We start from the raw sequence: 19,504 nt of genomic DNA on the forward strand, positions 1-19,504 counted from the left end.
ATCCTTGGAGTGGGGATGGAGTGGGATTCAGCACCTGATCCATTCCTTACTCATGAACACAGCAATGACCGTGGCTAAAAAAGACAGAATGAACACAGCATTGTGGTTTAAGGACTGACTGAAGGCCTTTTATGATACCTGTTTTTATTTTGTACATTTATCCTAAGTGAAGGATAATAAAGGCACAAGGTTAAGGAATGAATGTGGGGAGGGGGGAAAGTTAGTTTGGCAAAAAGAACCAGGAAAGAAAGAAAAGAAAAGAAAGAAAGAAAGAAAGAAAAGAAAAGAGAGAGAGAGAGAGAGAGAGAGAGAGAGAGAAAGAAAGAAAGAAAGAAAGAAAGAAAGAAAGAAAGAAAGAAAGAAAGAAAGAAAAAGAAGGGAAGAAAGAAAGGAAGGAAGGAAGGAAGGAAGGAAGGAAGGAAGGAAGGAAGGAAGAAAGAAAGAAAGAAAGAAAGAAAGAAAGAAAGAAAGAAAGAAAGAAAGGAAAGAAAGAAAGAGAAAAGAAAGAAATGGCAAAGCAATCTATTGTTTTTTGAAATCATAATCATGAACTTCCTACTTCACAACTCAATCTATGAGAATTCATAGATGGCCAAATAAACTCAAGCTTGAAGAACCTTATCAACTAGTTCCCCGTGCACTGTCCCTCCAGGGCAAGCAGCCAAGAACAACGTGCATCTTTCCCACATATGATGACTCATCTGTGCAGTAATGGAAACATGCAGGGACTTGGCCTTGAAAAAAACCAACCTACATCCAACACACGCTTGTCTTACCTGCTTTGGACATGAAGTTTCACTATCCCATTCTTTCTCCTCAGCAAATCGGAACTGTGAGAAGGAGTCCCCTAGAAATAGAAATAGAAAAAATATATATATAATATATATTTAATATACACACATATTTAATATATACATATTATACATACATACATGTATAATTTTATACAGAAGACACCCAGTTTCTCTAAGTTTCCATTTTAGAGAATAAGTGATTCTGTAGAGCTAACCTTCCCAAATACAGTGACCCAAATCCTGCAAGTCCTGGATCCAGGGCATACATTTGGGCACTAGAAAATGCTGTTGACAGCTGCACTTATTTCAGTTTTCATTCAATAAACCACCATTCCACACGTTAAGGAACACCTGAACAGGCCTGCAAACATGGCCATTTACCCATACCTAGTCTATTTCCATCTCTCCTGCTCAATGCATGCAAACAAGCTTATATTATACCTGGGAGGCCAACAAGACAGAAAATGAAAAATGAGATTAGGAAGGAAGCACTTCTGGGTTGACCCACAATGTAACAGACTATCTCTTTGTTAAGTTATAAACCTCCATTATCACTCCAAACATCGTCAGAATGTCAAACCCAAACTCAAAAGCTGCATTAGACCATTGTGTAAACCACAGCATACTACTCCGAATTCTTGAAACAAGCAAGCAAGGATGTATGATGGTAACATAAGCGAGCACTGAAAATGATCCTGGGCAGCAAACTCTATGCTCTTCCACAGGCTTGCTTTGTACACCCATACACTTCTGAGAATTTGCATTAATAATTCATTTACATATGAAGATTTCCTCTCTAACTTTCACAGGGATCTAAGCTTTGGCCCCACTTCATTTACTTTCTATGTCCTCAGGCAGCCTGTTTTTGTGTTTTCGGGTACACACTTCAATGCTCGATCTCATCTTCTTTTTATCCTGAAGATCTATGTGCCTCTTCTTCTACCTGCATTTTAAAACTCCTACACAGAATCACTTCTCTGTGTGTTACTTTCCAGGTGATATAACCATAGAATTTCTTTTTTTTTCAAATAACAGAGTGGGAAGGAAGATTTAAAAAGAGCTAGATGAAGGTAAAAAGTAGGACCCTCCTCTATGTCCACAAGCCTAAAATGCATAGTTATCACCTTAACATTGTGGCAAGACCAAGTGCAAGAGAAAGAACCAAAAGTAGGGAAGAATCAATACATTTCATTGTTGGTAAACCAATTTGGTACTTCAAAATTCTGAAAACCAATGAAGTCTTACATGTCCACGTATGCAGGCATCTACTGTGACTGTCCATGCTTACCGTATAAATGCTTGTGCAACATCATTTTTACCCACATTTCTTTTTATCAGAAAAAATGAAACTGTAGTGTTAGAATACAGGAAAGCGTTATAAACCAATACAAATCTACCCAGAAGACTGGAGGAGAATTCTCAGAGAAAAAGTTAAGATCTTTAAATACCTCCATTAATAAATAAGGAACAGAGGACGAGAATGCAATTGCTTTACAAAGTTAGGCCGGGAAAGAACCAGCTTTCTAGTCCAGTGAAGGGCTGGAACCTGGTGCCAAGCACAGTTACCACAGACCTATCCCCAAGCCACATTTGTGTTCATAAAGAATTATTCATATCAACCAGTCTTACCTAAGTAACTGAAAGCCAGGAGAACTGTGCTAAAAAATGTAAATTCAGGTGGGCTAGATGGCTCAGCAGGTACAATCACTTGCCACCATGCCTGATGACCTGAATTTGATATCCAGGATCAATATGTGGAAGGAGAGAACTGACTTCTTAGTGTTGTCCTCGGACCTCCACACACTCCTATGGAATATGTGCCCAAACACAAAAGCAAGGACATACACAGACACCCACATAAAATAAGTACATTTGGGTGGGAATGGTGCTATACACCTTTAATCCTAGCACTAGGGACACAGAGGCAGGTGGGACTCTGTGTCCAGACCAACCTGGTCTACATAGAAAATCCTAGGCCAGCCAGCCAATTTCCACCATGAAATACAGTCTCAAAAATAAAATAAAATAATAAAAGAAGAGAAAGAATGCATGTCTGCGTGCAAGCTCATACATGCATATGTGTGTAATATATTAATTTCACTGTCATAGCTAGTGCAATTAAAACGAAGAATGACTTGTCAATACTAGAAACAAACAAAAAATGAAACCATGATAATCTGAAGAAAATAATCTGTTACTATTGTGCTAGGAAAACCCAAAGAAATGAGTAGGAAATGATTCAGAAAATTTATAATAAAACGAGCTCTCTCAAAATCCAGTTAAAAGTAAAATGAAAGAACAAAATATGAATATACATACAATTTCTACAAATAAATGAGGACCAACATTTATTAAAATCAGTTACTTCAAAATTCTTACCAAGAGAGAAAAACAAATTTACCTAATTTATTTTACAAATTTAATCTACTCAGGGAGACAGAGGCAGGCGGATCTCTGTGGGTTTGAAGCAAGCCTGGTATAAAAAGCCATTCTTAGGACAGCCAAGGCTATAAAGAGAAACTCTGTCTCCAATAAATAAATAAATAAATAAAATCTATAAAGTCAGTATTCAGTTCAAATCTCAAAAGGATTTAATAAAATATTTTTTTTCAATATGTAAGGTTTATTTGTTTATTTTTAAAACAGTCTTACTATGAAATGAAACCCTTGCTGACCTGGAATTCACTATGTAGATAGACCAAGATGTCTTCAAACTCAGAGAGCCACCTGCCTCTGTCTCTCATTTGCCACCACATCTGTCCTAAATGTGCCTTTTCAAGGGTGAAGAATTTCTTTTTTTTTATTTAAAAATGTATTCAAATGAATAAAATAGAGTTACTCTTAAGACAGAAGAGAGTCAAGGAGATCAGGTGTATGGCCATTCAGACATCAGAAAAACAATCTCTGTGAAAAAAATCAGTCTTTGTTAGGGTTAAAACAGAAGGCTAGCCTGTGGTAAATTAAGACTATATCCCTACATCTCAATTTTGATACTCGAAACATATCTTATATAGATCAAAGATGCAGACATTTGGGAAAGGCAGATCAAAAGAAGACTGGATTTTTATTATTCAGAAGTTAAAAAGTATAAACTAAATGCCATAAGAATTAACATATAAAAATTATTTTAAGTTTTCTGTGACAATAAAACCAAACTCACAGATGACACAGTGATAAGAAATATATGCAGCACAGACAAAGAGCTATTGTTTCTAGTATATAAACAGCCTCTGCAAGGCGATCAGAATAAAGAACCCAGGAGAAAAGCAGGACAAGAGAACTGTATATGAAGAAAGACAGCTGGTAACATATATAATAATTAAAAATCAGGTTGGAGAAGTTTTAAAATTAGCCAATGGCTGACTGCTTTTTCAATGTTGTTGTGGTACTGTTGGGGGAGGGTACAAGTGTTTATGGGTGCACATGAGCACATGTATGTGGAAGCCAGAGTTATCATTCCTCAGGCCTCCCACCTTTTCCTTTAGACTAGCTTTAGCTCTTTCCTGGAACTCTCCAAGCAGGGCAGGCTGCCTGGCCAGTGCTAAGGGGTCACCCACCCGAGAACTAAGATTACATGTGTTTATCACCACACTCAGCATTGTCTTTTTAAGTGTGTTATAGAGATCAAACTCAGGCTTCTCAGGTACTTCGCTGATTTCCACAGCCCCATTTATGTCATTCTTGAATTTATACATACAAAAGGAATGATCATAAAGCCTCAGAGATTATAACACATAATCAGGAGAAGGCTCAATAATAAGGCATGCTGTACCTATTTTTAATATTTCAATAATTTTAAATATCAGCAAGAGTTTAATAATGATTGACTTGTAAATCAATCTTTTGGCTGAGAACTGGAAGAAATGCCCTCCCCCACAGACAAATTCTACCTGAGAAACTAGAGGACTCTGAGGACATAGCTGAGACATCCAGACAGAAGAGATGCATTATGTGTGGATGGGTGGGTGAGGGGAGTTAGGTGCCTCCGAGGGCTGCACTGAGCACTTGCCAGTTCTCCACAAGAGATCTTGGAGGCTTCAAGCAACGTCCCAGATGGTGTAAAACTAGGAGTGTCTCCTAATCTTCCTCATAGACACAAACTGAAGTTTAGAGCCATGGAGGCACAAGAGTTGAAAGGCGGGGTCCCAAATCTCGCATGTTAGAAGCAGAGCAAAACTAATACAGGAATAACCTTATGTCGGAGGCCCACTGTGAGTGCAAGCCCAGGCAAAGGAAATCCTGTGAGGGGACGGACACCAGCAACAGCCCAAAGCTATCTACAGCTTTATACACAGTGTCTACTAAAGAGAAGGAAAAACACAGCAGAGAAAGATACACAGAAACTGACATACTGGGGAGGTTTCATAATCTATGACAAACTTCACAGAAGTAACTATGTCATGAACAACAACACTCATGAAGTCCTTTCTGGCCCACAGAAAAATCATATACAGAGAAATGAAAAATTTGAGGAGGATGAGATATCTATAACATACCACTTTCAGTAAACATCACAATGATATAATTTAAAGATGTTCAGGGGTTTTCTTTTCTTAAAGCCCTCACAGGGATAGCAGGATTGGCCAGTGTTGGGAAAGGCCCTTGCTGTGCAGGCCTGACCTGACTTACATTCCTGGAACTGAGAGTGGAAGGTTTTCTTCTTCTTCTCATGTGTGCTGTAACACACACACACATGTCCCTCCCTCCCCTTTCCCTCTCTTCACTCCTCTTGCCCACAAACACACACTCACATATACTTAATAATTAATAAAAAATTAAAGAGCTCTCATGTTAAGCACAGAGGCTAATTGCAAATAACAAACTTGCAAAAAGAAAAGGACTACTATATATTGACTGCTAACGCCTCTCATTCTGGCATAGAAGATGAACGAATATTAGCATTTGCAAACTGTGAGCCCCAGAACACAAGTTCTTATAAAATGTTACTAAAATGATTCCTTCTAAATCAGATGTGACATGTATAAAAAAATGGTGGCACTACCATGTTTGCTCCTGATACATCAGACATGAGTACCAGCGCATAGTGGGTCCACAGCATGATCAACTTTACACCAGCACAAAGAGTGCTACCTCCATTCTACTTGTGGAGAGCTGGCAGGTGCTCAGAGCACCAGTGGCATGTTTGATGACTTACAAGAGATTGTAGGGGCTCCTTACTGGATACCCACACAACATCCCAAAGCAAAACAGAAGATTGATACTGCTCTATAGTCTGCAGAACAACAACAGTGCCCCAAATCCCACTCAGCAGATAAGAATACCAGCACAGCGGGCCTACTAAAGCCAAAGATGCTTTCTAGGAGGGCGATCTAGAGAATCTGCTAAAGCAGCAGGTAGAGTCGGGTAGCAATGGCACACAGTGAGAGGCTCCACCTCCCTTTATATAAAAAGTTTAGGCGGCAGTGGTGGTGCACACATACTATCAGAGGAAGGCCAAGGATAAAGGACTATGTGTTTGGAGCCAGCCCCATTTAAAAGCTGCAAGTCATTCTGCTCCAGCAACAGAGTTGATGTGAACAAATAAAAGGTGACATGTGAGACAGAGATTTTTATTATGTTTTGAAAGTCCTTGCTCTATTGCCAACTGTGGTTATCTTCTATAGCCAAAATAAAGAGGTTATTCTCAAAATCAAGCAATTATGCAAATAATCAAGTACTAGATAATTGCAGGTAAGGGCAACAACTTTAAGGGCACCTCTGAAAATACTCAAAAAGATGCTGTGGAGTTGCTCTATAGACAAAAGAGCTTGTACAAGCACAAGGACAGGAATTCAGATTCACCTGAAACCACCTAAATAGCCAGACCCAGCTTTGCACGCCTGTAACCCCAACACTGGAGGCATGGAGGTAGGCAGATCATTAGTGCTGGCTAGACAGCTGTGTGAAAACACAGCCAACTCCAGGTTCTGTGAACAACCTGGTCTCAAGGAAATAAAGTGATGAACCAGGATACACAGCATACTGTGGACTTTGCGCATTTGTGTGCTCTCCTCGCTCTCGCTCTCTCACTTAATCTCTCTCTTCCCCTCTCTCTCCTTCTCCCTCTCTCAGTCTTTCTCAACACACACACACACACACACATACACACTACACCACACACAAAAACGAGTACATTGTATAAATAAATCAAAGAGGGTGTTTTAAGCAGTGCACAAAGCATTGACAGCTCCAGGTGCTGATGAGAAGAAAAGCCTTTACAGACTCTCACTATTTGAGAAGATGAAAAATTAACTATAGAAGAACATTCCTGTCACCAGTGCTCTATCCTGGCAAGGCTGGCCAGGCAGCATCTTGTTCTTCTGCCCACCTTAAATGAAGGCTGGCACTTAGTGAATATGGCAAGCCTATCTGCAATGCTGTTATGACTACAGGCACAATCTCACAGCTGACAGTGCTGGGAAGCGACAGGCCTGCATAAGCCTGCAAGGGCCTGCATAGTAGGTACAACGTACCTGCATGGACCTGCATAGGAGGTACAACCTGCCTGCATGATGCCTACATGGTACCAGGACAAGATTCACTAACAGAAAAAAAAAAAAAAAAAAAAAGATTCACTAATAGAAACCAATAGTTTAATTAAGCTTGTGTTGTGTTTGGTTATTTGTGAAACAAATATATAAATGAAAGCCTTTTAAAACTAGGGAGATCTACATGTATTGACACCAAAAGTTAACTATTGTCTCAATTATATAAAAAAATCAACTTGCAGAATATGAATATGATATATTATATTCCAATATAACAAAATGACCCAAGACAACTACATATTTATTTTAAGATCAATTATATCTCTGGGTGGTAGTATTGAAGGAAATTTTCATCTCTACAAGTACTTTTCCAGTTGAATTTTCCTTTCTCAACAGCATGCTATTTTTGGCACAGAACCAAAAAGAACTAAGAGAATCTGTGAAAAAGTTAAATATTCTTGAGGGTAGGCACTAAGATCTGCCAGCCTCAGAATTTATGATTGTATTAATCAATTATTTTATTAACAAATAAAGCTCTCTCTACCTTTGCTATAATTCTCTGAGTTCCACAGAATAAGTTCTCAATAAATATTTTATATCTGGTACCCTAATATTTGATATGTTGACACCACTTGAAGGCAATAAAACCTAAACTAAGAAATAAACAGTGCTTTGTCTTGGAACTCACCATGGGCTTCTGAAATAATGCCTAGAGCATTTTTAAAAATATGAACTTTTATAGAACCTACATATTCCCATAATGGCAGTGTTAGTGAAATTACAGAGGCATACATAGCCCATCATTGCATTTATGATGTCCAGTGCTCTTACTCTCCTTGACTTCACAAAGTTGGTCAACAGGTGTCATATGGCCCTAGGGAAAATGGAAAATGTGCTTGCTAGGATCCTACAGAACCAGAATGAGTGGCTTTCAAAAGTCTGCTACATTGTCACAGAAGACACTGCTTTCATTTTAAGTTTCCCTTTCAAGCCCATTAATGAAACAAACAAAAACACTTTCAGACAAACAAAAGCACTTAAGCCTGGGCATTCAGGCCAAACTGCAGAGAACACAGAAAGAGATGAAAATGGTGCCTTTGGACAGCACAGGCTGGGGGAACATGAACTCAAATGGTGAATGTGGAGATCTGTTCAAGCCTCACGCCCCAATTCTATCACCTGTTCATGAAATTCCCACAAATGGCATCCTTCCTAGTTACTACAAATTTTTTTTTTGTTTGTTTGGCTTTGGAATTACCATATCCACCTTTTTGTCTGAGTTTTTAATTATGAAGTTGACCCATAACCCATGTTTTGCTTGCTCTGGACGAGCACTTCACTGGAAGCTCAATCCCTGCCCACTTGTTATCACCACCCCTTACCCTCCACCAGAATTTAGAGTCTAAGAATCACACATGAATGCTATAGGCTAACAAAGCTCCCATAAGAATAGGAGGCCAAATGATATCCACAATGGTTGCCATGGAGATGAAAGGCCCTTGTTCTCTCTGAAGGTTCCTCATCTGTGAAACATTGCAATATTTGGAAAATCAGAGTAAATCTTGAGTCCACAAGCTCACACACGTCAATCCAGGAAAGAGCCAAGCTCAGCCTATAGGCATAAAAATTTTATCCCTATCAATTTTAGCTTTTTCAGATTTACCATTTTAAATATGAATGTCCTTCAGTGTTTAACCTAAAACAGAAAAGCACCTATCATTGTTACAGAGATGGAGACAATACAAGCCATCAAAGTATCTTAAAAGTTAGGTCAAACTATTCAAGCAAACACAGTAAGCAAAATCTCTTGTCCTGCCCAACCATGACTTATAATTAGCTTTCTCACCAGCTGTGGGGCCCCCAAAGCCCATGAGCATCAACTGTCCACATTGAGCATTACATATAGGATATGCCTATCTTTCCAACACCTAGAAAACAGCTCTCATCTGCATAGAGTACATGGAGGGATGACATGGAGTCAGAGACTGTAGAGCTCTAGACTTCACGAAAGAAGGATGATGCAACCGACATTCTGGAATTTAGAATGCAGTTATTTTCCTTCAAATTACTGGTGAAATACTTCTGTGCTGACTCTATCAGTGCTGAAGTTATGATAAAAATTTTAGATCAACCACTCTAACAGGAAAGTCAATATCAAACCCTGGCACCGTACTCCAAGACGAGAATAAATAATCTGAGAAAGTGAATAAATGAGAATCCAAAGGACTTCAGAGGGATAAGGAAGCAAAAGGAGGAAAGAAGAAATAAGAGAAGATTAAGGGGGTACAAATAAGAGCAAGATTTACATGCATAAAATATAAATGATTTACAATGATTTATATGCATAAAATTATCATAATGAGGCCAGTGACATGACTCAGAAAGTAAAATGCTTGCTGTGTAAGCCCGATGATCTGAGTTCAATATCCAGAATCTACTTAGAAGTAAAAGAAGAAAACTGACCCACAAAGTTGCCCTCTGACCTCCATATATGTACCATGTTATGTGTATAACCCTACCACATCACACATAATACACAGGAAAAAGTAAAAGTTAAATGTCATAAACCCATTTTGTATGCTAATAAATTTTATGTATGTATATAGACATATGCATATATACATATGTGATTTTGTCCCCCTAAAAGTTTATTTGTATTCCATATATAACCTGACAACCCCAGAACTAACTCTGAACCTAATACCACCAATACTAACTTTGTTACCTTAGCTGGAAAAAAACATCATATAAATAATCAAAAGTTTCAAACATATGATGCCCAAACATAACCAAAAAAATGTCAGTGCCTACGCAGGAAAAAAGATTATAGTAAAGGAGTCTTTAGTCATTCAACAAAACTACATACAGCTAGACATGACAGGGTGCTGCTCCAAAGAAGAGAACTGAATTGTTCAATGCCCACCTGAAGTGAGGTCATGAACACACAATCAACTACAGACCACACAACAGTAGACACAAACACACAAAGGTACCATATTGCCATAGGGGAGGATATAACCCAAGTGGTTACAAGGTGAGTCCTCCTAGAAAAGGTGAGGCCCGATTTAAAAGATGAGAGAGAAACAAACCTAAGAAAAAGTAATGAAAAGCAGAGCCTAAATCAGAAGGGAAGGAAATGCAGCTATTACAAGCAGTCTGGTATTTACAGAACATAAACTGTGATAGAACAATGAAAGGACAAAAGTTACAAATGGTAAAGCGCATTATAACTGTGAAGATGTCATATTAATGTTGATATTAAAAACAACCCAAAATTACTTCTAATAGTTCACAACTAATATTCATGTTTGATGTCACTAATACTAACATTCTTATTATCTGTAATGTAAGGTCTATAAAATACTTTGGGAATTCAGATGTGATGTACTTCTCACAGATACTCTATAAGATACTTTCAGAAAATAGTCAGTTTTTTTATTTGAACACTTCAGAATCCTATTGTTGTGGTTTGATTCTTTCTTTTTGGTGCTGGGTATGGAACCCAGGATTCTACATTAGAATATCAATATCCATTCCAGTAACAAAACCATAAAATGGATATCATTTAGCTACAGCAAAAAAAGACTATAAAGCAAAAATTTTAAACTCTAAAGCCACATTATTCGAACAATGGTGGACTGTGTGTTTATTAGTTACTTGGTCAGGGTCTATTTATGTTAAGCTGGCCCTTGCACTCATAATCCTCCTGCCTCATCCCCTCCAGTGCTGAGATCACTTGGCTTATGTGGTACCCTTAATCTCAATCAGTAAAATAAAATTATTCTCAATAATTCCAAGATCATTCTTGTCCCTACCCACTGGGTGTTTATCTTTTATTGTTCTCCCTCTGTTGACATGGGAACTTTGTTTTGAAAATAATTAGCAGACTAATTAAAACACTCACACTGTTCCTTGGATTCATCCATCTCATACCTCAGCATAAGTCTTAATTATCTGTTTCTCTACCTCTTCCCTCTATTGACCTCAATGATTTTTGGCATGGAGGAAAATCAGCATTGAATTTACTTTCTCATTTCAGTGCACTGTTTGCTTTTGGAAAATACTACTTTACTGAGCCATTATTTAAATGAGCAAACGTTATGCAGGGTCATTTGAATTTTAAAAACGTTTTTCATTAGGCTTCCTGTCAAAAATCAGAGCGCATAAAAGCACTATATGGAAACTATAGTTTCTATAGCCACCAATTTGCCACACAGTATCGAGGCAAGCCCCTTCATGGCGGGCCAGAGCGGTCCTACTCTGGTGACATTCATGCATTGCTAACAATACACATCTTATTACAGAGTTCTCATTTAGAGCTTCTGGGCAGTGACTGTAGGAGTTACAATTGTACATGCACTCTGCCCTTTGTGAGTGTACCAGCCTGCTTCCCATGGAGTCAAGATGATTTCTGCAAATTACATGCACTGTGGTCTACCATATGTTTCTGGGACTATAGCAGTGCCTGGCACACTTTGGAAAGTTAGAAACTGTGTTCACTGCATAAATCTAGGAATGGAAAAATGAATGAGCCAGTGAATGAAAGCACAATTATAAGACTAAACCAAAAAAATTGCTCTCAGTAGTCTGTGTTGTAAAGAAGTAGGAAATGGAGATATAAGAAGAAAAAAAAACATTCTCATAAAGTTTGCTAAATATGTAAAAGCATAAAATACAGAATTATGTTTGCAATCAGAACTTTCTCGGACTGAGGACTTCAGATGAAAACAAGTGGGAGTAAAAGATGACCAAAATCTTAACTGCAGTTGCTCTTAAATGGCTCTGAAAATGAAGAGAAGAAACTAAAGATATTCTGAGATGTAAATATTTAGTGATGACTATTGAAGCCAGTACTACCAACCTGTGTTGTTGAATATTATTATTTATTATTGGTTTATCTTTTAATGAATGGGTGGTTATTCCTAAACCAGCTGTATACCCAAATCACCACACAGAGACTAGGATTTATTTAATTAACCTAGAGCACAATGCTGGGCAATAGTTACTCCATCTTAAACCTCCAAGCCTGCATAGTTTCCTACCATTCAGATTTCACCTATTATACTTGCTTTTCTTCATATCTTAGGTCTGGTTCATCTCTCCTCGTGGTTCAAAGTCTTCTCCTGCCAATCTCTACTCTCCTACTCTTCCCACTCACTTCCTTTTTCCCTCCAGACCAGGATGTCCCACCTTATTCTCTCCATTGCTCAGCATTTTGGCTGGCTGTTTTAATGACAACAGAGAGAACAAGTGGTGGCATATTTATACAAACTTGAGACAGGTGCTTAGAATAAGCATTACAATGCAATGTCCAGATTGAAACCAGATAGTGGGGTAGAGAAACCAGCATTTGAATGAAAAAGGGTAAATTGTATACATTCCAAAAGAACATTATACCAACATACCTATAAGACAGTAAGTGATGGCATGGTTGTTAAAGTGAGCTATAACAAGTCCTAAGATACCAAAAAATATGGCTTTAAAAATATTCTATTTGTTCAGAATAAACAAGTTGGAGAATTCTCTCCTAGGAATATTTTAATATATAGGAAGGGATTTATACAAACAGCAGCCTTGCTTACATTAGAAGGCAGGATGTCCCTCAGGCCTGTCTGCTTTTTGAAGTGCTGTTTGCAGTGCATAATGATCTCATTTAAATTCTTTTTTAAAGTTCCTGTTTGTTCTTTTTGTATTTCATATTTCCTGAACTAAGAGCTGTGGTCACCACTGTGAGGAGCGACACACTGTGAACAGACATGCAATGGGCTGTGGGAACTGGGGATGCATGCTATCAGTGAGCCCACCTCATTCTAGCTGCACCTGGTGAGCGTCTCTGACTCAAATCCAAAATTAACTGGAAGGCCTGATGCTCCACCCACATACAAGGCTCCTCTGTAAAAGAATGGAAAAAAGACACCACACGGATATCAAGGGCTCTTCAACAGCCCTTAAGCAGCTCCAAGAAAGGAGACTGGGGAGCAGCTGTGGCCACCTGCCCTCTTCTGAAACAGACAATGAAACCATTGCAACTGACATTGAAGCCCACTTGAAGGTTAACGAGAAAACAGCTCATGTAGTCAGGGCGGTAAGACTGTCTTCCAACAAGCAAAGCAAAAGAAGTTGCAGCTCTGTCATATCCTTTCCTTACAGAAGACCTTCAAAATTCACAACCCAACATCAAGCTAAGGTTTGAGCACTGTATTTCTGACATATATTCTCCCAATCTGGTTACTATGCCCAAGAATAAAATACATCCTGGGAAGTATTTTTGTATGTTACTGTATTTTCCCACTTACAATATATTTATACACTTTTACATAAATGTATATTATGCCTGTTATCTAAGAGATGAGAAGCTGGCAAGGCCAAATGTAGCACCAAGGACCTGCTCTCACAGAATTTATGCTCTAATATTCACTGAAATTTTTTGTTGTTTGTTACTGCTTTTGAAACAGGCCTCACTGTGCAGCAATGGCTAGTCTGAAGCTCACTGCATAAATCAGGGTGGACCTGAACTTGTGGCAATCTTTCTGCCTCTGCTAACGTTTCAGGAGTGTTGTCACCACACTGTTTTTGAAAAGATGTTTAAATAATTTGACTATTTCATAAAATCAATATCTTTTCTATTTGTGATCACAGTTTTAATGGGAAATCATAGCTTCTTAGTATTTAACTATACTCTTTACCATATGTACATGTTCATGTATGTGTAGTTGTAAAGATATGCATGCATATGTATGAGCATATGTGTGGAAACCAGAGGTCAAACTTGGGTATCTTCTTCCAATCTTTTTAAAATTAATTTATTTTTTTATTTTTGCAATCTATTTATTTTGTACTTCTTCCACTCTTTACCTTAGTTTTTGAGGCAAAGTCTCACTGAACTTAGGACCCACAAGCTTTGGGAGCCCTGGACTGCCTTTTCCAGCACTGAGACTACAAGGACAGGCTATGGTGCCTTGTGTTTACACAGCAGGCAATTCACCAACTGTCTCCCCCAGCCCCTTATGAAGCATGTTGTGTGATTACGGACGGGTATAAGCCTTCTTATTACAGGAGGAGAGCGACAAGAAGGGAAGGGGAGAAGGAGTAGAGAGAGAAAAAGGAAGAAAGGGAGCAATAAGTGAGTATAACAGGGAAAAAACACTTTTCACACTGTTTTCCCTTATGCTGAACCTGGATTTCACATGGATAAATGTGTGTGTGTGTGTATTCACGTGCCTATGTTGGCATAACACAGAAAAGCAGCAGATGTGAGACTATCTGGACTGAAGAGGCCCCACAGAAGTTGGGGAGAAGAGAAAGGGGACAGGTGAGTACGTACAATGTCTGAGACACAATATGACAATCCATCATGAAATCCATTTACCCAATAGTTTTTAAAAATAAAAATACATCTGATTTAAAAGTTTAAAATACTGTCTTAGGTTTATTCAAGTGCTTATAAAGTGTTCTAATTTTCCACATAGTTTTCCTAACCTGAATTTTCTTAGATCCTAATTGTAATGTGTAAATTGGGTGACTAAAAGGTAATATCTAGCTGTGCAGTGGTGGCAGATGCCTTTAATCCCAGTACTCAGGAGGCAAGGGCAGGGATCACTGTGAGTTCAAGGCCAGTGTGGACTATAGAGCTAGTTTTAGGACAGCCAGATCTATACAAAGAAACCCTACCTTTATAAAAATAATAATAATAAAAAAGGTAATTGGAGCTACCAATAGGAGCTACATCTGGTATGTTCTGGGTCTGTAGTATATTACGTTCCCAGAATCTTCATTTATTTAAAGTATGTTTCCTTCAACTTTCCTCCCATGCTTAGGTTTTTCACGTGAGTACTTATGTTTTCAGCCTTGCCTTTGGGGAATTTCTAGAGGTCCCTACAATAGAAATGCATTTTAACAATCAGAACTGGTAAAAATCACCAAGGGCTGGTGAGTTGCCACAGTTGGTAAAGACTTGCTACCAAATTTTATTAACCTGAGATCAGTAACCAGGACCTACATAGTGGAAGGAGAGAACTAATTCTCACCAGTTATCTCTGACCATGACACACACACAAAGGCGTATATCCAGCCCCCCAGTAATAAACAAATTAACAAAAAGATGTAAAAATGAGACCTCAATTGTAACAGATTTTCTCTCAGAAGCTTATCCTATTGTTGTTTTCCCTTGGTTGCCATTTTCTCCCTCATGAATAATGTTTGAATGCTGTATTCACTTCACTCTGTAGCACTGGTTGCCCGGTATCACTCACATCTATTTCTTAACTGAAGTTTTACATCTGTATCCTAACTAGTTCATCTACTTCCAACATAATCTCAGAGTCTCAGCAATTCAACCACAGAAGCAAAACAATTAAAGAAAAATTGAGGCAAGGCATTGCTACATCGCCCAGGCTAACCTCAAAGTCATGATCCCCTTGCCTCAGCCTTCCACGTGCTAGAATCAAAGGTGAATGACACCACGGATGGCTTGACAAGGAGTTTTCAAACATGTACATCTGATCCAGCCTCTGGCTTAAACTGGCTGAAAGAAGCTCATCAGTTGTACTGTGTTCACTTTAGATAAAGTATAACTCCCATTTCCAGCCAAGACTGAGCGCAGGGTGAAATGTATCCTCCCACTGAAGAATAACAAACACCTGACAGAGAAATAAGGCCTTTGGAACAGTATAAGCAGACAACTAAGGAATTAACCCCCCAGTTGAGTGGCAAAAATTTCTTGCAAAGTTCAGCAGATTCCATACAATGAGAGGAAATAGGAACAAAAGGAAAGCACAGGAACAAGTGCCTATGTGATAAAATAAAACAGTGCAGACTATTTTGCTGAGACCATTTCAGGTTTGACTAGACTTTGATGTTCTTGATGGAGAATCCCATTAAAAATTACTGACTCTATTCTAGGAACCGAAGGTCAAGATGCCCCAGCTAAGTTATCTTAGCTTCTGTTAAGCTGTCTGCTTCTGCAAAGCTTCCCTCTACAGCTGCCAAGCAAGATGCCAGTACTGCTTTTTGCCTTCAAAAACTCCATGGCTACTCATGGACACTCATGGCTACACATGGGTCCCCCAAAATACCTGAGTGTAGTCCCAGACAGCTGGAATAAAGACTTTCAGTTGACTATAAACGGTATCTAAGTAGTCATCTCCAGTGGACTTCCTGTAACACCTACAAAGGAGAATGCCTGCCATGAATGACCTACAGACCAAAGTTTCTGGGGTTTTAGGCATGCTTCCCTCAAGAACTCTGCAGCCTACTGAGTACACCCAAGTATGGGCAACTTCCTAAAGGCAGAGAAAAAAAATGACACCCAAATGGGCTACAGGGAGTGATGTCAAGCACTTAGTCAACACAGGAAGAATGCCTTTTCACAATCATACTGTAAAAAGACATGATTCCTGAGGCATTCCATATGCAAAGAGGCCTTGATATAGTGGTAATTCTACACTGAACACTGCTTTGGTTCTACCTAATCAAATTTAAAAGGAAGACCTCAAATGATTAAGCTATTTTAAAGAGGCTTGTTTGTAGTCCAGAACAAAATTACATATAAAAAACAAAATCATAAAGCACCCAACAAAGTAAAACTCACATTTCTGACACGCATCCAAAAATTAGCTGTCCCTCCAAGTTACCCAGCTTACAATGAGGCTGAAAAACACGACCTGCACTGAGAGTGACCCACCAATTGAATCTGGGCCAGAACTTACAATGATTTAAACACACACACACACACACACACACACACACACACGCCCCATGCTGTCTTGCATTCAGCTGTTTCTCCTGGCTGGAATGCTCAGCGACTCAGTGATGTGCCAGGAGGCATTCCCATTTGATGTGTTTAATACCCACGGTGTAAACACTTGCCTAGGACAGTTTCAAGTGGTCAATAGTGTACTTACCCGTCAGCTTGCAGAGTTCCTGAATTTTTAACCATCAAACCATGTGCTGCATCCATCCCTCCCAGTGGAGTCCAATCAATCACCTTCCTATCTCATACATCACTTCCTCTGAGCCTCCAAATCTGAGTTCAGTTCCTGATTTAAGTTCCTCCTCTGGGCTCCCATAATATACTGTGCATACCAAGGCACTTAAGATATTCTACTATTATGTGCTTGATTTATGAACCCTGAGAGGGAAGATAATGCCCTTCGCTTTAATCTACCTGCAGAGCATTTCCACAGAAACAGACATAGGGTGACACACTATTGGCTGAACAAACAATAAGATGGAGCAACATTGGTCGGTACAACATAGAGGAATCTTTAGTTCATCACACACTGTGAAAGAGCCAGACACAAAAGACACACCATGACTTCATTTATACGACATTCTAAAGGAGACAAACCTACAGATCCATGGCTGCTAGGAAAGAACTGCAAGGAAACACGGGAGCACTGTAGGTGGATAAAAATGACTGTGGAAGGGAACAACAGGATAACTGGAGGAGCTCTGGGTCCAATCTGTCACAGAAGCCAGAGACCTTGAACCAGACCAAGGACTCATTGCAGTAAACACCTGCAAGTGAAGATGTGTGGATAGAGGGGTTTACTGTGGAACATACTCTGACACACTACCGCTTCCACAGTGAGATGTTTTCTATGCTTTGCTTTGTGGTTTGTGTGTTATTTCAGGGTGGGGAGATTGCAAGAGTGGAGGGAGGATGAAAGGGGAGATGAGTGGAACTGGGGCAACTCACAAAGAATCAATTAAAAGTTTGGTTTTTGTTTTCTGGTTTTTCAATGTGCTAACATTAAAGAGAGGTATGTGGCCAGAGGTGTTCTGAAGACCAATGTGTTTCAACACTGGATTGACTGATTTGGATGAGGATAGTGATGGCAACAGTCAGTTATTGTACTTCATTATCAGTTCTTTGTATCTATCTTGTTTCACTCTAGATTTCATCAGCTACTTTAAGTGATTTTTAACCTTGTAGAAACCCCATAATGCAAAAAGAAGTAGACACCTGTAGGTCCCAGTTAAATCTCTGAATGTCAGATAAAAGGGGGCTATCCTGACATATTTCTTCTCTTTAAAATGAGCATTATGTTTTGTTGTTGTTCTTAGGGGGAAAAAAACAGGATTGTGTACTCTCATATAAACTGTATGCCTATTAAGGGTCAGTTTTACTCAATATGAACAACTAGTTCAATAACCATGATCTTATTCCTTTGGTCAAAAGATGAGTAAGATGAGACAACAATGAGTAATATACAATCCAAACTCTTAATGAACTAGCATTAAGTCTGTGGAAGAGTAAAGATCAGATAAAAACACTGCCATTGGTTTCCTAGGTTTACCTTACAAACACCACAAAGTGGCTTGAAATAACAGAAATTTATGCTCTTAGTTCTAGAGGTTGGAAGTGTGTTCTTGAGGTTTTAACAGGTCATGCACCTCTGAAGGCTGGAGTTGAACTACTTCCTTACAACTTCTTAGTAGTCAGTATTACCAGCATGCCATTGCTCCAGTCACTGCCTGTGTTCCCCTCCTCTGTGTCCAGAGTCACACCTCCATCCTCTTTGGGGACACCAGTCATTGGATCAGAGCTACCTGCCTTAGTTAGGGTGTCTATTGCTGAGGTGCAGCAACATGTCCAAAGCAAGTTGGGGAGGAAAGGATTTATTTGGAGGAAAGGATTTATTTGCACTGTTCATCATCAAAAGAACTCAGAACAGGAACTCATACACAGCAGGGACCTAGACAAAAGAGCTGATACAAAGGCCATAGAGGGGTGCTGCTTACTGGCTTGCTCCTCATGATTTACTCAGCCTACATTCTTATAGAACCCAGTACCACCAGCCCAGAGATGACAACACCCACAACGGGCTGGGCCCCTCAGCCCATCAACTACTAATCAAGAAAGTGCTCAGGTATTGAAGCAGATGCTGAGACTCATAGCCAAACTTTGGGCAGAGTGCAGGGAATCTTATGAAAAAAGGGGGAGATGAAACACTTGGAGGAGACAGGAGTTACACAAGGAGAGCAACCAAACCCCCCCAAAAATGGGCACAGGGCTCTTTTCTGAGACTGATACTCCAACCAAGGACCATTCATGGAGATAACCTAGAACCCCTGCACAGATGTAGCCCAAGGCAGCTCAGTCTCCAAGTGGGTTCCCTAGTAAAGGGAACAGGGGCTGTCTCTGACATGAGCTCAGTGGCTGGCTCTTTGATCACCTCCCCCTGAGTGGGTGAAGCAGCCTTACCAGGCCACAGAGGA

General features: G+C 39.3%; 1 protein-coding gene across 1 annotated transcript in view; it reads right to left on the reverse strand.

Annotated features, from left to right (window-relative positions):
* Aven (apoptosis and caspase activation inhibitor) overlaps positions 1–19,504 on the reverse strand; it is a 132,294-nt gene that overhangs the window by 3,931 nt on the left and 108,859 nt on the right. The window contains exon 3 of the mRNA XM_021648722.2: positions 777–847. Coding sequence (XP_021504397.1) covers positions 777–847 — 71 coding nt within the window. The remainder of the gene's footprint in view (positions 1–776; positions 848–19,504) is intronic.

This window comes from Meriones unguiculatus, chromosome 18, assembly GCF_030254825.1.
Source record: "Meriones unguiculatus strain TT.TT164.6M chromosome 18, Bangor_MerUng_6.1, whole genome shotgun sequence".
In the NCBI taxonomy this organism is placed as follows: Eukaryota; Metazoa; Chordata; class Mammalia; order Rodentia; family Muridae; genus Meriones; species Meriones unguiculatus.